At 43.7% G+C, this 24028-nt stretch overlaps 1 protein-coding gene across 1 annotated transcript in view; it reads left to right on the forward strand.

Annotated features, from left to right (window-relative positions):
* RAB10 (RAB10, member RAS oncogene family) overlaps positions 1–24028 on the forward strand; it is an 88296-nt gene that overhangs the window by 47425 nt on the left and 16843 nt on the right. The window contains exons 2-3 of the mRNA XM_007532598.3: positions 1672–1732; positions 23781–23919. Of these exons, the coding sequence (XP_007532660.1) occupies positions 1672–1732; positions 23781–23919 (200 nt within the window). The remainder of the gene's footprint in view (positions 1–1671; positions 1733–23780; positions 23920–24028) is intronic.

Genomic DNA, 24028 nt, shown 5'->3' on the forward strand with positions numbered 1-24028 from the left:
GAGGGCAGACTCCTCAGCCATCAGGGTCAGCTCCTGGATTGTGCGCATGCTTGGAGTGTGAGCCATCAGCAGAAACACCTGGCAGTGGCTTGCTAGTTCTGTTTTTGGAAAATAAGACCAAAGTCTCAAAGTAATTGGCTGTCTGATACATCCAACCTTAGAGGGAGGAGGTGACCTGAGATTGATAAAGTGGGTTGAAAGACAATGATAGCTGTCAGTGTGCTAAGACTGATTTTTGGAAAAACAAAAAACTGACTTTGGAAAATAAATGGATAACGAAAATAAATAAATAAATAAATAAATAAATAAATAAATAAATGGACAACAATTAGGGGATACTCATCCCCCAATACTGCTCCTTTACCCATTTACAACAATGGATCATTTCAGACCTGCTTCAGCTTCTGCTCCAGGAGATTTTGAGGCCCCATTATGATTCAGTAAGCTGAAAGCTCCAAAGGCCTTGGGGCCCCTCTTTTTTTTTTTTTTAACCCACAGTCCAGTTCCTGTCTTCCCAGCTGCCCCTCCACCATTTTTTGAAATCTGCATAAATGCTCCCTGAAAATGGGGAGAGCAAGTTCCTGTCTGTGGCCAAATCACCCCAACACACCCGGTCTCGCCTTGGAGTCTAGTTCCTATCTCCATTGTGGGCTCAAGTGGCAATAAGTGAAAATTTTCCCTTTTAGCAAAAGCTGAGGTAACAGTCTTTGACTTTCTGTAATGTTTCTGGCTTTTCACTGGGCAGGGAGATTGAGGTTCAGCATACTTAATGACCAAATGCATCTTAAAAAAAAAAATTCATTCATTCATTCATGAGACAGATAGGAGGAGAAAGAACCAGACATCACTCTGGTACATGTGCTGCTGGGGATCGAACTCGGGATCTCATGGTTGAGAATCCAATGCTTTATCCACTGTGCCACCTCCCGGACTACAAAACATCTTTTTTTTTTTTTTTAAGATTTGTGATTGATAGTGGTTTAGGAGGGCCAGGTGGTGACACACCCAGATGAGTGTGCACATCACCATGCACAAGGACCTCGCTCCCACCTGCAGGGGGGAAGCTTCATGAGCAGTGATGTGTGTCTCTTTCTGCACGTGTCTCTTTCTACTTTTCCCTCATCTCTCAATTTCTATCTGTTCTATCAAATAAGAACAGGAGAAAGAGCTGGCTGGGGCTAGGTGGTGGCCTACCTGGCTAAGCGCACATATCGTCATGTGCAAGTGCCTGGGTTTGAGCCCTTACTCCTGTCTATCTTTTCTCTTTGCCTCTTTATCTCCCCATCCCTCTCAATTTCTCTGCCCTATTAAATATGAAAAAACTATGTAGCTAAATTTGAGATGAATAAAGACAATAAGTCAAGTTAAAAAGAGAGAGATAAAAAAAAAAAAGGTGCTGGGAGTGGTGGGTTTGTAGTGCCAGCACAAAGCCCCAGTGATAACCAACTCTGGTGTGTGGGTTTTTTTTTTTTTTAATAAGATTGTAAGGTTATAGGGTAGAGTTTCACACACTGCCTACTACCAAAATTCTCTGGCAAACATATTATAAACACTTAATTTTTTTTATAAACCCTTAATTTTTATTTATTTATTTATTTTTTACTTCTGTTAATTTTTGTATTGCCAGATTCAGAGCCATGATTAATCATTTACTTCTTTTTTCTATTATAGGAATAGATTTTAAGATCAAAACAGTTGAATTACAAGGAAAGAAGATCAAGCTACAGATATGGTGAGTGGTGCTAACTTACTTGAATAGTTGAATGCCCAGTTTTCAAAAAAATTAACAGTGAAATCTTTTTCTTGCGACTTGTTTAGACTCTGTGAGACTTCCTTCCCTTTGTAAAGCCCTTTACAGTGAAGTTTCAAAACAAAACAGCAAAAAACTGTTTTCTTGAATTTAGGAGTTCATGAAATCTGGTTATTTCCTTTTTTCCACTTGTATGAACTTGAACAGGTTGCATGCCCACCTTGAGGTTTGTATGTTGTCAGTGTAAAATGGAGATATACCACCTCTTTCAAAATGATGGTTATGTTACACGAAATCATCTTTGTAAAGTCTTTAACACAATGCTTTGCTCACAAAGTATGATAAAAATTGTTCATTTGTATTCTGGTCTGAATCAGATTTTAAAATTATAGCAGCAGAATTTGTGGTAGTTACTGTGAATTTTTTTTTTATATTTATTCCCTTTTGTTGCCCTTGTTTTATTGTTGTATTGTTGTTGTTGATGTCATTGTTGTTGGATAGGACAGAGAGAAATGGAGAGAGGAGGGGAAGACAGAGAGGAGCAGAGAAAGACAGACACCTGCAGACCTGCTTCACCACCTGTGAAGTGACTCCTGGGCAGGTGGGGAGCCAAGGGCTTGAACTGGGATCCTTAGTCCAGTCATTGCACTTTGCACCACCTGTGCTTAACCCGCTGCACTACTGCCAGACTCCCTGTTTATTTATTAAGATGAGAGAGAGATGGATAGACAGTGACAACCAGAACATAACTCTGTCATATGTGATGCTAGAGATTGAATTTGAAACCTCATGCACATAAGTCCAGTGCTCTCCCCACTCTGCCACATCGTGGGCAACAGTTGTGTTGTTTTTAAAAACATCTTTACTGACCTAAACCTACAGTAAACTGCACAGATTTAAGGTATATGATTTGGTGCTGGTGAGGAGAATACAGGAAGTTTGGAGTGCTGGACAGTACATATACCTGAGTGATGCTCTGGTGTGCCCCTCCTCCCCCCTGAATAAAAAAGCCTTTTAAAAGGGTACAGTTTGGTGAGTTCTGGTATGTACAAGCTTGCAGAATCATCAGTCTAGTCAAGACAGTGAAATTAGCCACTGCTTCAAACACTTCCTCAAGACTCTTTGTCATGCAGCTACACTTGTGCTATTACTATAAGCGTGTGTGTGTGGGGGGGGGGGGGTTAGAAAGAGAAAGGACAGGAACACAGTTACACAGAAACGCAATTCTGTCCTCCTGGGATGTTGGAAATAATTTTTAATTATTTCTTTTTTTTAAATATTCCTTTTTGTTGCCCTTGTTTTTTATTGTTGTAGTTGTTGTTAGATAGGACAGAGAAATGGAAAGAGGAGGGGAAGACAGAGAGGAGGAGAGAAAGATAGACACCTGCAGACCTGCTTCACCACTTGTGAAGCGACCTCCCCTGCAGGTGGGGAGCCGGGGGCTCGAACTGGCATCCTTAATGCGGGTCCTTGCACTTTGTACCACGTGCGCTTAACCCGCTGTGCTACGGCATGACTCTCGTTAATTATCTCACCACTCCTGTCACCAAAGGTCTGTGTGCCCATACCCACCCCCATAGATAACCACTATAGTTCTCCCACAGTCTAGGAAGAAATAGATTGACTTTTTTTTTTTTGTGGTGCATATTTGTATACTCAATTGCCTATATTCCACATATGAATGTGGTTGTCCTTCGCTTCTTTTTTTTTTTCTTTCTTTTAATGAGAAAGGAGAGAGAACGAACCAGACATCACTCTGGTACATGTGCTGCTGGGGATTGAACTCAGGATCTCATGCTTGAGAGTCCAATGCTTTATCCACTGCGACACCTCCTGGACTACTCCTTCACTTCTTTACTTGCTTCACTAAACATCATCTTCTCCAGTTCCATCCGCTTATGCCAAAGGACACAAAGGACATCATTTTTCTTGCTGAACAACACTGTGTTGAGTGTCCCCTAACTTTTTTATCCAGTCGTCTCTCTAAGGGCAAATTAGTTGTTCCAGGTTTTTGCTATTGTGAATAAAGCTGCTGTGAAACAGGGGGGTGCATCTATCCCTTTGAATCAACGTCACACCTTTTGGGTGTATGCCTAGTCTTGCTGGGTCATATGGCATTTCCATTTGTATTTGTTTAAGGATCCTCCATACTGTTCATAGTGGTTGTACTCATTTACATTCCCAGCAGCAGCGTAGTAGAGTTCCATTCTGTCCACATCCTCTCCAACATTTATCTTCTCTTGTTTTATTAATGGAGCTCATTCTCACAAGTGTGGGGTGGAATCTCAATGTGGTTTTGATTTGCCTTTCTCTGATGATGAGTAAATTGGAGCATTTCCACGTGTGTCGGCCACATGTCTCTCTTCTTCAGAGTAAAGAGCTGTCTATTCACATCTTCTTCTGCCCATGTCTCTCTTCTTCAGAGTAGAGAGCTGTCTATTCACATCTTCTTCTGCCCATGTCTCTCTTCTTCAGAGTAAAGAGCTGTCTATTCACATCTTCTTCTGCCCATGTCTCTCTTCTTTAAAGAGCTGTCTATTCACATCTTCTTCTGCCCATGTCTCTCTTCTTCAGAGTAGAGAGCTGTCTATTCACATCTTCTTCTGCCCATGCTGCTTTTTTTTTTTTTCCCGGTGCCTCCAGGGATGTTGTTGGGGCTTGGTGCCTGCACTAGGAATCCACGTTTTTGTTTTTGTTTTTTTCATTGCTGCTGCTGTTGTTGTTTGATAGGACAGAGAGAAATTTAGAGAGGAGGGAAAGACGGGGAGAGAAAGAAAGACACCTGCAGACCTGCTTCACTACTTGTGAAGCAACCCTCCTGCAAGAGGGGAGCCGGAGGCTCGAACTGCAATCCTTGCACCAGTCCTTGTGCTTAGCACTATGTGCGCTTAACCCGGTGCACTACCGCCTGGCCCCCTTCTGTCCACTTAAAAAAAATTTTTTTTTTAATGTATTCCCCCTCCTTTTGTTGCCCTTGTTTTTTTTCCTGTCCACTTTTTAATTGAGTTGTTCTTTTTCTTTGTGTTGATCTGTATTAGTTCTTTATAGCTATTTGATAGTAGCCACTTGTCTGAATGTAGTATAAAAATATCTTTTCCCATTTGTTGGGTTTCCTGTTTATCCTTATGGAATTTTCTTTTGATGTGTAAAAGCTTTTCAACTTGATATAGTTCCATTTATTCATTTTTTGGTTCTTGTTTCCATTGCCTATAGGGTGGAGTCTCCAAATAGCATCTTTAATGTTAAAGTCCTGGAATGTTTCACCAGTGTATTTCCTAGTTTCAGGTCTAATATCCATATCCTTGATCCATTTTGAGTTAATTTTGGTGCATGGTGTTTGGTGTAGTTTTATTTTATGCATGTGTGGTTGTCCAGTTCACCCAACACCATTTGTTAAAGAGACTTTCATTTTCTCAGTTGGGCAGTTTGGGCCCCTTTATCATATAATATAGCGTGCCTGTACATGTGTGGGGTTTGGGCCCCTTTATCATATAATATAGCGTGCCTGTACATGTGTGGGGTTTGGGCCCCTTTATCATATAATATAGCGTGCCTGTACATGTGTGGGGTTAGTTCTGGTCTCTCTATCCTGTTCCATTGGTCCATATGTCCGATTTTGTTCCAATACCACGCTGTTTATTTGTTTTTTATATTTACTTTATTTTCCCTTTTTGCTGCCCTTGTTGTTCTTCATTGTTGTTGTAGTTGATGATGTTGTTGTTGGATAGGACAGAGAGAAATGGAGAGAGGAGAGGGAAAGACAGAGAGGGGGAGGGAAAGACACCTGCAGACCTGCTTCACCACCTGTGAAGCGACTCCCCTGCAGGTGGGGAGCCTGGGGCTTGAACTGGGATCCTTACACCGGTCCTTGTGATTTGCACCATGTGCGCTTAACCCACTGCGCCACCGCCCGACTCCCTATACCACACTGTTTTTTGTTTTTCCTCCAGGGTTATTGCTGGGCTCGGTGCCTGCACCATGAATCCACCGCTCCTGGAGGCCATTTTTCCCCCTTTTTGTTGCCCTAGTTGTTGTAGCCTCGTTGCGGTTATTATTGCCATTGTTGACGTTGCTTTGTTGTTGGATAGGACAGAGAGATATGGAGAGAGGAGAGAAATACAAGACACCTGCAGACCTGCTTCATCGCCTGTGAAGCGATTCCCCTGCAGGTGGGGAGCCAGGGGCTCGAACCGGGATCCTTACGCCGGTCCCTGCGCTTTGCGCCACGTGCGCTTAACCCGCTGCGCCACCACCCGACTCCCACCACACTGTTTTAACTACTATTGTTTTGTAATATAAACTGAAGTCAGGAATCGTGCGTGATGCCCCTGTTGTATTTTCCTCAGGAGAGCTTTTGCTGTTTGTGGTTTGTTAATAATTCCATATACATTTTTGGATATCTTGTTCAATTTCCTTGAAATATGTCATTGGGATGTTAATAGGGATTGCATTGAGCCTATAGTTTACTTTTGGCAGAATTGCCATCTTAATGATTACTTATTCTCCCAGTCCATGAATGGGGGATGTTCTTCCACTTCTTTGTGTCACCCTGTTTCTTTTAACAGTGTCTTACAGTCTTCATTGAAAAAGTCCTTTACCTCCTTTGTTAGGTTTCTTCCCGGGTATTTTATCTTTTTGGATTCACTTGAAAGTGGGATTGCTTACTTGAGTCCCCTTTACTCTGGCCCATATTTTATATAAAGAAATGCCACAGATTTATGAATGTTGATTTGGCAGCCTGCTACTTTATTGTTGTTGATGATTTCCAGTAGTAGTCTGGCAGTTTGGGGGTCCTGTAGGCGTAATGCATATCATCTGCAAATAATGATAATTTAACTCCATCCTTCCTAATTTGGATTCCTTTAATATCTCTTTCTTGCCTGACTGCGATGGCAAGGGCTTTCTAGGACTATGTTGAATAGAAGAGGTGAGAGTGGACATCCTTGCCTGGTTCCTGATTTTAGGGGGAAAGCTCTCAATTTTTCCCCCGTTGTGCAGTGTTAGTCATGAGTTTGTCATATGTAGCCTTTGCCATGAATTTCCCTTCCACTCCCAGTTTCTTGAGAGCCTTTATCATAAATGCATGTTGGACCACATCAGATGTTTTCCCTGCATCAATTGATAAGATCCTGTGGTTGTTTTTTTTTTTTAATATTTCCTTTTTGTTGCTCTTGTTTATATTGTTGTTGTAATTATTGTTGTAGATGTCATCGTTGTTGGATAGGACAGAGAGAAATGGAGAGAGGAGGGGAAGACAGAAGGGGAGAGAAAGATAGACACCTGCAGACCTGCTTCACCGATTGTGAAATGACTCCCCTGCAGGTGGGGAGCCAGGGGATCGAACCGGGATCCTTACGCAGCCCTTGCGCCTTGCCCCATGTGTGCTTAACCCACTGCGCTACCGCCTGACTCCCAAGATCCTGTGGTTTTTTATCTTTCTTTTTGTTGATATGGTGGAGTACATTGACTGACTTGTAGGTGTTGAACCATCCCTATTTCCCAGGAATGAATCCTCCTTGGTCAGTTTTTGTTTTCTCATACTAGATAAAAAATGTTTGTATTGGGTTATCACAAAAGTCACAGTGCACTTCTGCAAAGAAAAACAGACATTCTCCCAGTTGTTAAAGTGTTTGAATGTCATTTGTTGTATTCAGACCAGTATTAGGCTTATGGGGTCAGGCCTCAAATTAGGAAGGAAATACACCCAGGATTTTAGTAGAGTCTAAGTTAACCTTAAGTTTTTTTTTTAATTAATTTATTTTCCCTTTTGTTGCCCTTGTTGTTTTTTATTGTTGTAGTTATTATTGTTGTTGTTATTGATGTCATTGTTAGATAGGATAGAGAGAAATGGAGAGAGGATGGGGAGAGAAAGATAGACACCTGCAGACCTGCTTCACCTCCTGTGAAGTGACTCCCCTGCAGGTGGGGAGCCGGGGGCTCGAACCGAGATTCTTATGTCGGTCCTTGTGCTTGGGCTTGAACCCAGGTCCTTGCACACTATAATGTGTGTACTTAAGCAGGTGCGCCACCACCCGACCCCTAACTGTTTCTTCTAAAGATTATCAAGGGGTGGCAATAATGCTGATCCTCTCAGAAGAGATTAGATATCCTTCCCTCCCTTCCCTACACCAGAGCACTGCTCAGCTCTAGTTGTTGGTGGTGTGGGGAATTGAACCTGGTTATTTGCAGCCTCTGGCAAGAGAGTCTCTTTGCATAGTCATTATGCTATCTACCCCCACACAGATACCTTAATTTTGTGTAATTATTTGAATAGATAAGAGTGATGGAAGGAAGTGAAGTTGGAGTATGAGAGGAGGGTGTTTAGGCATATGTAAATATTTAATTAGACTATTTATGGCACCTTCCTTGGGCCTTTCTACTAGATTGCTAGGGGCAGGCAGTATCACACCTGGTTAAGTGCACACATTACAGTGCGCAGGGACCCAGGTTCAAGCCCCTGATCACCACTTGCAGTGGAAAAACTTCATAAGTGATGAAGCAGGTTTCTCTCTGTCTCTCTCCCTCTCGATTTCTTTTTTATTTACTTATTTATTTATTTAAGAAAGGAGACATTAACAAAACCGTAGGATAGGAGGGGTACAACTCCACACAATTCCCACCACTCGGTCTCCATATCCCACCCCTCCCCGACAGCTTTCCTGTTCTCTGTTCCTCTGGGAGGATGGACCCAGGGTTGTTGTGGGTTCCCTCCCAATTTCTGTCTCTATCCAGTAATAGATTCCCGAGCTTTCTTCTGCTAGCGTTTGCCCTTCTTCCGCAGCCAGTCAGCAGCGTCAGGTTGAGCCTGATGTCAAGTTTCCAGACCTCCTTTGAATCTGGAGAGGTGGCAGTCGTTGACTATGTGGGTCAGAGTCTGTCTGGAGCCGCAGGGGCAGTTCGGGTCGTCTCTGGCTCCCCAGCGATGGAACATAGCGGCGCACCGGCCATGGCCTGTTCGATAGCGATTGAGGAGGGCCCAATCATAACGTGCTAGGTCAAAGCCGGGTGGACGCCTGCGGGGGTCTGCGATGAGGTGTTTGTTCTTGACCTCAGCTGACTGCCAACTCTGTTTCCAAGAGTCTGGAACAGAGAAGTTCAGTGTAGGCATAGGGGACCAGATTGGGTGACGAGACGTCAAGCGTTGGACAGGGTGGGCAAAGATATCCACGTATATTGGCAGGTCCGGTCGAGTGTAGACGTGGGAAATGAACTTAGATGATGCCGCATCCCGACGAATATCTGGCGGGGCGATGTTGCTAAGAACTGGCAGCCATGGAACCGGGGTGGAACGGATAGTTCCAGAAATTATCCTCATGGAGAAATATAATTTGGAATCGACCAAGTGGACATGGGGGCTACGGAACCATACTGGGGCACAGTGTTCTGCAGTGGAATAGCATAATGCCAGAGAGGATGATCGTAGTGTGGAAGTGCTCGTGCCCCATGAGGAGCTGGCCAGTCTTGCAATGATGTGATTCCTCGCGCCCACCTTTGCTGCAGTTTTTATGAGTTTTATTAGGTCTAAGTCAAATCACAGCGGACTATTAAGCATTTTTACTTGAGGTACATAGTTACCCTTAACTTACAGATACATGTTCACATATACCCAGTCCCCTAGGCCCTAACCTATATCTACAATCTGTAACTTTGTTAGAGAGTGCTCTAGAAGTGAACGAGGGAGTTCCATGTGCTAGTGGGTCTCACCTTATTGGAGTTGGGTGGTTGACACCTCAGGCTTGGCATCTCTGGATATAATCCAGAGTGAAGACAGGGCCAGCACACATAGTGGCACTGGTTGCACTGGTTTAGTTGTAGTGGCACTGCTTACACTGGTTTAGTTGAGGTCAGTGGAGGCAGTATGACATGGTAAGGGGTTAAGAGGGTTTGATTTCAGAAAATGCAAACAGTCCCACAGCTTCCAGGAGAAGTGCAAATTGTGAAGAGGGTGAGGAGAGGCCTTTGCTGCCTTAGAGTTTATGAAGGCAGTAAGTAGATGATGATTATCATAACCAGGCTACTTGGGAGCTTAGCTTTCTTTAAAAATCCCATAGTTAGGATTTACCATACTAGATCTCACCATGCGTATGCCATTTAATGCTATCTCCTAATAATTATATCTTAGTGACAGGCCCAGCTGATTCTGATCTATCTGATCTCAGATTGTAGGTAACAGTATTTGGGTTTTTCCCCCCTTTTTTTTAAAAAAAAATTAATATTATTTATTGTCCCTTTTGTTGCCCTTGTTTTATTGTTGTTGCAGTTGTTGTTGTTGTTGTTGATGTCGTCGTTGAATAGGACAGAGAAATGGAGAGAGGAAGGGAAGACAAAGAGGAGGAGAGAAAGACACCTGCAGACCTGTTTCACCGCTTGTGAAGCGACTCCTCTGCAGGTGGGGAGCCGGGGGCTGGAACTGGGATCCTTATGCTGGTCCTTGTGCTTTGTGCCACATGCGCTTAACCAGCTGTGCTACCTCCCGACCCCCCCCTTTACCTTTTTGTTTATCGTTGTTATTGTTATTACTGTCGTCATTGTTGGATAGGACAGAGAGAAATGGAGAGAGGAGGGAAAGACAGGGAGGGGTGGCGAAATATAGACCACCTGCAGGTGGGGAACTGGGGGCTCAAACTGGGATCCTGGTGCCGGTCTGTGCACTTTCCACCATGTGCGCTTAATCAGCTGCACCACCACCTGACTCCCAGGTAACAGTATTTTTTTTTTTTTTATTTAAGAAAGGATTAATTAACAAAACCATAGGGTAGGAGGGGTACAACTCCACACAATTCCCACCACCCAATCTCCATATCCCACCCCCCCCCTCCCCCGATAGCTTTCCCATTCTCTATCCCTCTGGGAGCATGGACCCAGGGTCGTTGAGGGTTGCAGAAGGTAGAAGGTCTGGCTTCTGTCATTGCTTCCCTGCTGAACATGGGCGTTGACTGGTCGGTCCATACTCCCAGTCTGCCTCTCTCTTTCCCTAGTAGGGTGGGTCTCTGGGGAAGCTGAGCTCCAGGACACATTGGTGGTGTCTTCAATCCAAGGAAGTCTGGCCGGCATCCTGATGACACCTGGAACCTGGTGAGGGTGATTTACTGGGTTTCTGTGGTCATTCTAGTCCTGTCTTGTTTCGGTCCGGGTGGTCTCCTTTGGCATTCCTAGTTGATCCGGGAGAGGAGAGGAGAGGAGAGGAGAGGAGAGGAGAGGAGAGGAGAGGAGAGGAGAGGAGAGGAGAGGAGAGGAGAGGAGAGGGGAGGAGAGGAGAGGAGAGGAGAGGAGAGGAGAGGAGAGGAGAGGAGAGGAGAGGAGAGGAGAGGAGAGGAGAGGAGAGGAGAGGAGAGGAGAGGAGAGAAAGCGATCTGCTGCTCGTAGCTCCGCCTCCGGAAGTCGAATCAGTATTTTTTTTTTTTTAAAAAGTTATCTTTAGAAATGCTTTTAACAATTTTAGCCCAATGTCAGAATTCATTCAATTTACAAATTTGAAAAACATTAGACTTAAGGAATATATACTCAGAACTGAAATCTAGTCAAAGAACTTTAACCATTTAATCTGGCTTTCCTGTGACATATTGAATAAGTAGTGATTTATAAGAGTCTGAGTAAAGGAGTATAGTTTAGCACCACCGCAGGTCTGTGTCCCCCCACCTCACACCCCTACGGGGGACCTGAAAACCCACCCTCCAGCCAAGAGTCTTTTACTCTGCTGCAGTACTCCAGTTCTACCCAGGTTCCTGTTTCAGCATGAAAACTCTGCTCTGTGATTTAATGTTAGTTTTGGAAAGTTTCTTTGGTTTGTCTTAGTTGTCTTCATCTGAGTGATCTTCTTGCTTTCTCCTCAGGAACCTTCTAGTCTGTCTGTTGCATAAGGGTGGACATGGGTTTCACATGTGACTAGGCCTAAAATTAGATCGTTTGGCAGATAGTGAAGCAGCTGTGACTTTTTAAATCCCAGCCCTCTAGAGGCTTTTTACTGCAGTGTCTGTTACTTTTGCTATCTAGATTTTTCATAGAGTTGTGGTCCTGTCAGGAAACAGCACTAGTGAGTAACTTTAATCCTGCCCTTTCTATCATGTTAGGGGAGGGGTGGGGGGGGACATGTGTATCTTCTTCCAACACAATGATCTGAAACCGGTAGTGCCACCTTGTAAAGAATTAATCACTTGTCTAAGGCATTTGGGCATCATCTTTGATTCTCCCCAGTTCCTTAAGTCTGCCCTGTTCATCAGTAGAAAGCCCTTGCCACTTCTATCAAAATATATCTAGAACTCAACTTAGGACTCTCTTCCTCTATTGTTATCCCTTAGTTCTGGCCACGGTTGCTGTAGGCTCTCACTACCCCGAAGTCTTGTCTTGCCTACTTTCCTCTTTGCACGTGACAGCCAGCATAATCTTTTACAAATATAAATCTTAACGTAGTGAGTTTGCCTTTCCATGGCATTTTACATGAAAGTCCAGATTCTTAAGTCCAGGGTGGGTCCTTGCCCACCTTCCGACCATCTCTTGCTCTTGTTCCCGTGTCTGTAGTCTCCACCCCCAGCTGATCTCCTTTCAGTTCCATGGACTTGGCAGCCTCTTTTCCAGTTTAGGACCTTTGTACACGCCCTATAAATCACCTCCCCACACCCTCTGCGGCTAAACTGAGTTTTGCAAAGTACTGCTGCAGTCCAGAAGTCTTCCACTGCAATAGAAATAATACTCAGGGAGCCAGGTGGTGTGCAATGCATTCGTGGTGCACTCGGCTGGAAGCACAAAGACCAGCTTAAGGATCCCGGCCCCCGGCTCCCCACCTGCAGGGGGGCTGCTTCATAAGTGGTTAGGCAGGTCTGCAGATGTCTGTCTTTCCTCTCTGTCTCCCCCTCCTCTCTCCATTTCTCTCTGTCCTTTCCAACAACAGCGTCTATGACAACAATAACAACTACAGCAAGCACAACAAAAAGGGCAACAAAATGGTAGTGCAGGCCCCGAGCCCCAGCAATAACTGGAGGCAAAAAGGAGAAAATGGCCTCCAGGAGCAGTGGGTTCGTGGTGCAGGCACGGGGCCCCAGTGATCACCCTGGAGGCAGGGGAAAACAGAAAAATACAGATTATTTCCTCTTTGCTCCTCGCTCCACCCACCCACCCATTCGTGGTTATCACAATTTGCAGTTGCATATTTGCTTGTTCTTGTCCTCGCTGGAATGAGGTCTGGAACATGCTGGCAAATTGTGGACTTCTTTCTCCACCCCCCCCCCCCAGGTTATTGCCGGAGCTTGTTGCCCACATGACTCCATCATTCCTAGAAGCCCCCCTCCCCCTTCCCCCTCTCCCCCTTTAAAAACTTTCTTTTTGATAGAGACACTAGCTCACCACCCACTTTTGGGCTCGAACCCCCCAGGTTCAGGTAGTTTGCATGGTAGTGCGTGCCCTCTGCTGAGCCACCTCCCAGCCCCTGGGCTTCTGTTTTTAACTTTTTAAAATTATTATTCATTTATTATTGGATAGAGTCAGAGAACTTGAGAGGGGAGGGGAAGATAGGGTGAGAGACAGAGAGACACCTGCAAGCCTGTTTCACCAATAGTGAAACTTTCTCCCTGCATGTGAGGACCAGGGGCTTGAACCCAGGTCCTTGAATGTTGTAGCGTGTGCGCTTAACCAGGTGTGCCACCGCCTGGCCCCTTAACTTTTTTTTTTTTAAAGGAGGGTAGGCTGAATTTACACTCACGGTATGACGGTCTTGTGGTTAGTTTTCCAAGTGAGAAGTTGAGCGCATTGATGATGTCTCTGGCCCATTCCAGTGCTGTTGGTGTTCCGACTAACAGCAGCTGTCCGAACTGTAGCAGAGTACACAGCTTCCCTGACCCTGCGTGTGGCACTCGCAGTTAAGGAAATAAGGGACATTTCACTGTTTATAATATATCCGTGGAAAAAATCAGGAATTTGCAACGTTCCCGTCAGCTGCACATCTGTTATTATTATTATTTTTTAATATTTATTTTATTTATTTATTCTCTTTTGTTGCCCTTGTTTTTTATTGTTGTAGTTATTATTGTTGTTGTCATTGTTGGATAGGACAGAGAGAAATGGAGAGAGGAGGGGAAGACAGAGAGGAGGAGAGAAAGACAGACACCTGCAGACCTGCTTCACCGCCTGTGAAGCGACTCCCCTGCAGGTGGGGAGCCGGGGTTCGAACCGGGATCCTTATGCCGGTCCTTGCGCTTTGCGCCACCTGCGCTTAACCCGCTGCGCTACAGCCCGACTCCCCACATCTGTTATTTTATATAGAGAGAAGACATTGCCACTGGTTTCTAATTCCAGCAACCTGATGATACTGTATAGGCTGAGAAGAACAGAATTTTAATGGGAAAGGAGCGCCGAGTGAGTTCTTTTTAGAAACCTACGTTCTGGTGGCATAAAGGCATTATGAACAAATACAGTGTTGAATTACCCTGCAGACAGTTCAGAAATGCTTTTGTTTCTTTGAGTCCTTAGACCTGGGTACGCGTGTGTGTGCACACCTAAAAGTAATCTGGCTGAGTGGCTCTTTTTAGCCCCAGGTAAAGGGGCACCAGTTAGCTTAGAGTTAGTAAGGAAAAGACTGTCCTGGGAGTCAGGCGCTAGTGGGTTAAGCACAGGTGGCGCTCCCCATTTCTCTCTGTCCTATCCAACAACAACGACATCAGTAATAGCTACAACAATAAAACAAGAAGGGCAACAGAAGGGAATAAATATTTTTTTAAAAGAAAGACTCTGTCCTGCTTTGAAATAAGTCGTTGATTGCCTTAATAATTGTAGGACCTGGTGTGATAAGGTCAGTCATGGAACCACATCATTTTGTGTGGTGGATACAGTCATCTTGAAAAGTCTTAAGGTGTGAAAAAAAAAAGTCTTAAGATGTGAAATGTATAAATGAAAATGGGATGTAGAAAGCTTTTTAAAACTTAGCACCCAGGGCACATCTGAAGCGGTAGTGTGGCTGGGGAGCTAGCTGGTTTAGGCCGTCAAGCTCACCTGCTGAGGTGCACCAGAGTGGTGATCTGCCTTCTCTGCCTTGTTTTAGAAAATAAATAAGTTTTTCTTTTTCTTTCTTTTTAAGCAACAGAGGCAGAGCAGTAAAGAGAAAAGTGAAGAAATAACTGTAGCACTGAAGCTTCCTTCAGTGCAGTGGGGGCTGGGCTCGAATCTGGGTCACTCACACGACAAAGCAGTGAGTGCACTGTCCACATGAGCTGTCTCATGTTTCCTATAAATATATATGTTTCAAAACATTAAAAGACAGGGAAGGTACAAACTTTCAGAAGATGGAGGAAGCAAAAATCAAAACTAATTGGGAGTAATATGACAGAATTATTCTGAAAGTAAATAGTAATTACCTTTAGGGTGACTGTGGCAATATGACACAGTTATTTGCACACCAGACTTTTATGCCTGAGGCTCTGAGGGCCCAGGTTCAATCCCAGGCACTACCATCAGCTAGAGCTGAGTGGTACTATTAATATTTCTAGGGTGTGCTAGAACCCAGCTTTGTGTAAGTCGGTTCTGACTCTGTGCCCTAAGAGTGCCGCACTCCACAGGTTAGAGCCCAGTCTCCCAGGCCATTTCTCTTCAGAAGCCACACAGGCAGCAAACCCATGCGAGCACTTGGGCTTCTTTTTTTTTTTTTTAAACCAGAGCACTGCTCAGCTTTGTCTTATAGTGGCGCAAGGGGTTGAACCTGGGACTATGGAGTATGGAGCCTCAGTAATGAGAGTCTGTTTGCATAACTATTATACTATCTGCCCCTGACCCTCTGTTTGTGCTTTTTAACTGGCTATGAATCAGAGGGTCCTACTATACCTTCTCAGGTTTGAGCAATTTGCTCAGAAGTTCACAGAAATCAGGAGACCCATTTACTAACTCTCATCAAGTTATTACAGGGAATAGCTGGTGGAAGGGACACAGGTAAAGTCTGGCAGAGAGACCCAGAGCTTCCATGCCCTTTGTAAGCACGGCAGCTCTTCCCCTAGTCACCGACTCAGCCTCTCAGTTCTCTTCTCTTGGCCTTTTATGGAAGCTTCATTATGTGAAGCAGGGGTGGGGAATGTCCAACCCGAGGGCCAGAAACCATTTGGTCTGGCCCTGCCAAGGCAACCACAGCCTTTTTTCATACCAGCATTAAGTGCTAATTTAAAGCTGATGATCACATGTGTATGTTTGTCTTATTATTACTTCATGTATGATTTTACTACTCTGGGCCACTTTTTCATTCAGATAGAGAGAAGGACAGATACGAAAGCACAGAAGCTTCTTCTGTTGTCATAGCACCTCCCTTGTTAGGTGCTGGGTTTCAAACCTGTGTTCTGGAGTTGGGCGGTAGCGCAGCAGGTTAAGTGCACAGGCGCAAAGCACAAGGACCTGTGTAAGGAACCTGGTTCAAGCCCCTGGCTTCCCCACCTACAGGGGAGTCGCTTCACAGGCGGTGAAGCAGATCTGCAGGTGTCTATCTTTCTCTCCCCCTCTCTTGTCTTCCCCATCTCTCTCCATTCCTCTTTGTCTTATCCAACAATGACGATATTAGTAACAACAACAATAAAAACAACAAGGGCAACAAAATGGAATAAATAGTAAAAAAAAAAAACTTGTGTCCTGCACACAGCAGTATGGGACCCTTCCCGGTGAATTTATCTCTCTAGTGTGCTTGTACACACAAACCAGTCAATAGTATCGGCTCATGCATCAGACAAGAGGCTAATAACCAAAATATATAAAGAGCTAACCAAACCCAGCAACAAGAAAACAAATGAACCCATCCAAAAATGGGGAGAGCATATGAACAGGATATTCACAACAGAAGAAATCCAGAAGGCCAACATAAGAGAAAATGTTCCAAGTCATTGATTGTCAGAGAAATGCAAATAAAGACAACAACGAGATACCACTTCACTCTTCTGAGAATATCAAACATCTGAAAAGGTAGTAGCAACAAATGCTGGAATGGCTGTGGGGACAAAGGAACCCTCCTGCACTGCAGATGGGAATGTAAATTAGTCCAGCCCCTGTGGAGAGCAGTCTGGAAAACTCTCAGAAGGCTAAAAATGGACCTCCCTATGACCCTGCAATTCTTCTCCTGGGGATATTATATCCCAAGTAATCAAACACACCCATCCAAAAATATTTGTGTATACCTAGGTTCATAGCAGCACGATTTGTGATAGCCAAAATCTGGAAGCAACCCAGGTGTCCAACAACAGATGAGTGGCTAAGTTGTGGTATGGTTACACAGTGGAATGTTACTCAGCTATTAAGAATGGTGAATTCACCTTCACCTCTTCTGGAATGGAACTTGAATGATTCATGTTAAGTGCGAGAAGTCAGAAAGAGAAAGATGAGCATGGTATGATCTCACTCATAGAATTTGAAAAACAAGAACAGAAGGGAAAACACTAAGCAGAACTTGGACTGGAGATGGTGTATTGGGACAAAGTAAAAGATTCTGGGGTGGGGTGGGGTGGAGGGGTTCAGGTCTTGGAACATGATGACAGAGGAGGACCTAGTGGAGGTCGAGTTGTTACGTGGAAAACTGGGAAATGTTATGCATGTACAAACTATTGTATTTTACTGTTGACCATTACTGTAAACCATTAATCCCCCAATAAAGAAATAAAGCAGCTCTCTTCTCCCCTCTCCACACCACCCCTCCCTTCTTCTTCCTTTCTTTTTTTCTCCCTCCATCCCTTCCTTTCTCTCCTTCTTTCCTTCTTTCTTTCATACTCTCTGCTTCCTCTGACTATAGCTTTCTTTTAAAAATCTATAATATATAATAATTTTAAAAAGTATCAGCTATTAGAGAAGTGGCTCAGCCGTAGAGCACAGGACTTGCATGTGTGACGTCCCAGGTTTGTCCCTGGGCAGCACATACGCCAGAGCTGTGCTCTGGTGTCTCTCTCACTTCCTCATAAACCAGCCAGTCTTGCAAACAAGAGTAAGTCACAGTATTGTAGTATTCCATAACTAGTCAGCAGTATGATAACAATTTTCCTAGGTACCGTTGATGTAGATTTAACTAAGTACTATGGTTTCTTTTGTGGTGTGTTTTTTCTTGGGAGATTTAGTCATAGATTTGACACAAGTGTGTATATAATTTGCTAATTGTGTAATGTGAATAAATGGGAGACAGGAAGTAAATGATAACCAGGCTTACTGGGTGGTGGCCATTATGGCAGAGAGCTGTAGAAGATCTTCTCCCTAAATTGTCGCTGCTCGTGACAGAACTTGAAATGAAAGTTCTCTATCCTTCCTACACTGCAACTGTTACACATATCTCTAAAAGTTATAAGCTTCCTCCTACATAAGATCTAGTTTTCATTTGTAATTTCCTAATGACATGTCTGCTTATATACTTATTGGCCATTTGTTTGTTTTTTTTTTCTCTCTCTCTTTTTTGCCTCTAGGGTTATTGCTGGGACTTGGTGCCTGCACCAGGAATCCACTGCTCCTGGAGGCTATTTTTTTCCTTTTGTTGCCTTTGTTGTTTATCGTTGCTGTTGTTTTTGCTGTCATTGTTAGGACAGAGAGAAATCAAGAGAGTAGGGGAAGACAGAAAGGGAGAAAGATACCTGCTACCTGCTTCACTGCCGTGAAGTGACCCACCCCCCCCCCCCGCAGGTGGGGAGCTGGGGGCTCAAGCCCGGATCCTTCCACTGGTCCTTGCTATTTGCACCATGTGCGCTTAACCTGCTACACCACCGCCCAGTCCCTCCTTTGCTTTTCTTGTTTGGAGAAATTTCTGTTCATCTGTCCATTTTAGAATCGGGTCACTGATCTTTAATATTCAGTTGTGACAGTTCTCTGTATATTCTGTATCCATTCGCCCTATTCAAGCTTATTTTGTAAATATTTTCTTCCATTTTGCTGGAGGCTTTTCCCCCACCAGAGGTACACAATTCCACTGCTCCCAATGGATTGTGTTTTATTTAATTTTTGTTGTTTGTTTTTACATAGAGACACAGTGTTAAGAACCAGAGCACCATAGCTTTTCTTAATGCCCTTAAGGCCAGGCTGTGTACATGGCAAAGCATACCCCAGTGAGCTATTTTGCCTGCCCTGTTGTCTTTCTGTCTGCCATCAAAGTGGAGACACAGAAGAGTCACCACAGCACTGCTCTCCCGCTTTTGTGACACTTCCCGTGTGGTGACTGATAACTTGGATGTGGGATCTTTCATATGACCAAGTGTGTTCTGTTGCAGATGAGCTCTCTTGACGACTTTCCAGTCTGTTTTTACAGTGTTCATTGAAGCACAAATGTTTTCACTTATAGTAAAGTTTAACTTTTGGATGAAATTCAATTTACCATTTTCCCCCTTTGATTATGATTTTTGGTGACATTGATCTAAGAAACTGTTGCCAATCCTCAGATCATGAAGATGTTAATAGTGTTTTCTTTTTTTATAGTTTTAATTTTTACATTTCAGTCTTAGACTTGTACTAAGTTCATATTTATGTGTAATAGGAGGTGTATGGGGTTCAGCTTAATCCTTTTACATGGTGGTATTCATCTGTTTCATCACTGCTAGCTTAAAAAAAAACCTATTCCCTCACCATTGGAACTATTGGGAATTTTAAGCAGAAAAGTGATCTGATGAAAAGGAAAAAAAAACCTACTTGAAGAAGTTAACTCTGGCTCCTGTGTGGAGACCAGCACTCCTACGTCTCAATGTGGGGGTGCTAACACCAGATACTTGAAGATGAGTGGCCATGACAAAGAATGAAAATTAGAATTGTGTGTCACTGTTTTCAGTAGAGAAAGCAGTCAGTTGTGTGGAGTCTTGCTGACGGATAAAGATGTATAAAAAGGAGTGATTGAATTTGACGATATTTTAAGGTATTAAAGTATTCAGGGAAAAGACTCAGCTGAGAGAGAGCACCAGGCTGGGCACACATGAGGTTCCCAGGCTGATTCCTGGCACTGTGTGTATCACTTTCTGCCTCAAACGCAGCTCACTTATGTGTGATGTATCTTTTCTTAAGCTACTGGTGACATTTTGAAGAACAGTTTGGTAGAACTGAATTATTCGTCACACATCAAAGCAGGTGGTGCACTGCCCAGATGAACTAGCTTGCTGCCCCCCCCCATTTTTTTCCTTTTCTTTCCTCTTTTTCTTTTATCATTCTTTCCTTCCCTTTCCTACTCCCTTTTTGTCTCCCCCCCCCCCTTTGGTCACATTACTATGACTTGGTGCCTGCAGCTTGGTGCCTGCATCATTCCACTCCTCCCACTGACCTTTCAGTACAAGTGTGAGGCCCTAGCAACACACATATGCCACTACCACCTCTGTCAAGATGAGCGATAACTGGTTAGAGACTTGGAGAAATATTTGCAGACCATATACTTAACAAAGGATTATGTAAAAAGAAACTGAAAACCGAAAACAAATTTTTTACAAGCAAGCATTCCAGTTAGAATATAGATAAGGCATGAACAGACATTTCACTAGAGTATAGATGAGTGGCGAATAATTACATGAAAATGTTCAACAAGTACAAATTCACTTCGTACCCTGCTGGAGCTACTAAAGTAAGATGACAGCATCATGCAGAGTTAGTAGAAATGTGATATGAAGGACCAGGCAGTGACGCACCTGGTTTACAATGTGTAGGAACCCAGGCTCAAGCCTCTGGTCCCCACCTGCAAGGGTGAAGCTTCATAAGTGGTAGAGCAGGGCTTCAGGTGTCTCTTTGTCTCCCTCTCTCCCCCCCCCTCCCCTCTCAATTTCTCTCTGCCTCTGTTCCATAATAAATAAATAATAATATGAAAAGAAGAAAGAAATGCAATGTGATTCAGTCACTCTGGGAAAAGTTGGCAATTTCCTGTAAATTTAGACAGCAATAGTAGTCCTGGAGATTCATTCCAGGAAGATGAAAAGTTACGTCACACAGAGCCTTGCACATACACTCATAGTCACAGCAGTGTTTTTTCTAATAGCCATAACCTGCAAACAACCTCTAGCTTTCTGTTACAGGTTGGTGAATAAGCTGCATACCATGGAATACTACTTAGCAGTAAACCGAAGCATAGTGTATCATGCAAGAGCTTAGGTGATTCTCAAGGACATTGCTGAAAAGAATAGAAGATGACTTCAGGTGGTTTGCCGAATTTCATTTATTCATAGAACATTCTAGAAATGAAGTTACAGTAAGGTTTCTGGACTCTGAGGGGAAAGCTAGTGCAGGAGTAGCCTGTCTTGTTTATGGTGTTGATTACACAAGTCTATACATGGGATATTATTACAGGTGATTAAGCACAAGTACATGCAAGAAACATGAGCTCTTTAAAGTCTGTAGTTTTACCAATGTCATTTCCGCGGTTTTGCATTTGTACTGCAGTGCGAAATGACGCCACTGGGAAAGTTGGATACGGTGTGTGTGCGATAAGACTTTGCACTATGTTTATATGATTTCCTTTGAGGCTGTAATCATTTTAAAATGAAAATAGAAAAGTATTTGCTGGGAAGAGGAACAGAGATATTCAAATCTTAGTAAGATTGATAAGCAAAGTAAAGAAAAATTCTGTCTTTAATGATTTACAGCTAGTTTTCCACCAGGTTCAACCCCCACTAGGTGGTGTTCCAGGACCTGAGCCCCCACCCACCCCAGAGTCTTTGACTTTGGTGCAATGTACCAACTCCAGCCCAAGTTCTGTTCAGCGTCTTCCCTTCTGATCTCGTTTTTCAACTTCTGTCTGAGTGAGATCATTTCATGTTCATCCTTCTGTTTCTGACTTTTCTCACTTAACATGACTCCTTCACGCTCCATCCAAGATGGGGTGAAGAAGAGTTTTATATTTTTGTTCTTTATAAATGAAGTCATCTGGGAGTCGAGTGGTAGCGCAGCAGGTTAAGCACAGGTGGCACAAAGTGTAGCTACCCGCGTCAGGATCTCGGTTCAAGCCCCTGGCTCCCTACCTGCAGGGGCGTCGCTTCACGAGCAGTGAAGCAGGTCTGCAGGTGTCTGTCTTTCTCTCTCCCCCTCCTCTCTCCATTTCTCTCTGTCCTATCCAACAATGACATCAATAACAATAAAACAACAAGGGCAACAAAAGGGAATGAATAAATAATTTTTTTTAAAAAGAAAGCATGATAAAAATAAGTGAAGTCATCTTTACAACCTATAGGCAAATGTAGCTATATTATGGTATAGAAATGTCATGTTTTGGGGCCTGGGTGGCAGTGCAGCGGGTTAAGCACACATGGTGCAAAGCACAAGGACCGGCATAAGAATCCCTGTTCAAGTCCCCAGCTCCTCACCTGCGGGGGGGGGGGGGGGGGGTCGGGTCACTTCACAGGTGGTGAAGCAGGTCTGCAGGTGTCTGTGTTTCTCTCCCCCTTTGTCTTCCCCTCCTCTCTCGACTTCTCTCTGCCCTATCCAACAACAATGACAGCAATAACAGCAGTAATAATAACAACAATGACGACCAACAGGGGCAACAAAAGGGGAGAAATGGCCTTCAGGAGCGGCGGGTTCGTAGTGCCAGCACTGAGCCCAGCAGTGACCCTGGAAGCAAAAAAAACAAACAAAAAAAAACCAGTCATGTTCTGAAAATTCCATGTGCTTTGCATTACATTGTGTACCTAGATTACCAAAATAAAAAGTAATTTTAAGAGTTTTGTTTGTTGGGGGGAAGCAGCGCCCTCAGCACTGGAGTTTGGTGATGCTGGGGACTGAGTCTGGCACTCCGCAAATTTCAGTTCCAAGAAAATATGTACCCAAGAGAATTATTTTTAAATAATGTATTTTGTGTGTGTGGTACTGGGTTTTTTTAAGCAACATTCTTATTTAATTGTTTATTTTAATGAGAGCAATACAGAGAAAAAGATACACAGAGAGATAGACCAAAGCACTGCTCAGCTCTGGCTTATGGTAATGCTGGGGAATTGAAGCTGGGGCCTCAGCTTCAGGCATGAAAGTCTTTTTGCCATAACCATTATGTTCTCCTCAGCTCAAGACTCCCCCACCCCCCTTTTAAGATAGAGGAAAGACACCAAAACACGACTTGATTGCTCTCGAAGCTTCCTGTATATGCTGTCTTCCCACGTGGTGATCAGGGCTTTAAACGTGGGTTTTCACTCACATGGTAAGGTATATTCTCTACCGGGGAGCTGGGCGGTGGTGCAGTGGGTTAAGCGCACATAGAGGAAAGTGCACAGGATCCTGGTTCGAGCCCCTGACTTCCCGCCTGGGAGGTGGGGTCGGGGGTCGCTTCACAAGTGGTGAAGCGAGTCTGCAGGTGTCTATCTTTCCCCCACTCTGTCTTCCCCTCCTCTCTCCATTTCTCTCTGTCCTATCCAACAACAATGATAGCAACAACAGCAGCAGTAATAACAACGACGATAAACAACAAGGGCAACAAAAGGGGAAAAAAAATAAATATTGGGAGCCGGGCAGTAGCGCTGCAAGTTAAGCGCATGTGGCACAAAGTGCAAGGACTGGCTCAAGGATCCCGGTTCAAGCCCCCCGACTCCCCACCTGCAAGGGAGTCGCTTCACAGGTGGTGAAGCAGGTCTGCAGGTGTCTATCTTTCTCTCTTCCTTTCTGTCTTCTCCTCCTCTCCATTTCTTTCTGTCCTATCCAACAACGATGACATCAGTCACAACAATAATAACTAAAACAGCAATATAAAACAAGGGCAACAGAAGGGAAGAAAAAGTAAAATGAAGTTAAAAAAAAAAAAACATATATTCTCTACCAAGTGTGCTATCTCGTGTCCCCTCCTCTTCCCCAAGGATTTTAAATAAGTTTTAGAGTACACTCTGTCATTTTCTACTGTTTTCCTTCTCATATTTTTATTTAAGTGGGCCGTTAATTTCATTTGACTAAGAAGGTGTTTGTGTGTGTATGTTTGAATAACCATAATTGTCTACCATTTGAAAATTAAATGTGTGGGTTTTTGGTTTTCCCTTGTGGCATGTAGTAAGTTTTTATCAATAACCTCTATATAGTCTACCAGTGATTCTTCTGTTTTGCCTTTTACCCAGAATGTGAGTAACAAAAGTACTCACTGCATATTATTGGTTGTTTGTTTCAGGGATACGGCAGGCCAGGAGCGATTTCACACCATCACAACCTCCTACTACAGAGGAGCCATGGGTATCATGCTAGTATATGACATCACCAATGGCAAAAGCTTTGAGAACATCAGCAAATGGCTTAGAAACATAGATGAGGTAAGACCTAGAAATGATCCAGACTTTGATAAACACATTTGTATTCTTGGTTGATTAGAAAAAATAGTCTAATGGATATTGAGGATTATTGTTGTTATTGAGTATCTTT

This window comes from Erinaceus europaeus, chromosome 3 (assembly GCF_950295315.1).
Source record: "Erinaceus europaeus chromosome 3, mEriEur2.1, whole genome shotgun sequence".
NCBI lineage: Eukaryota > Metazoa > Chordata > Mammalia > Eulipotyphla > Erinaceidae > Erinaceus > Erinaceus europaeus.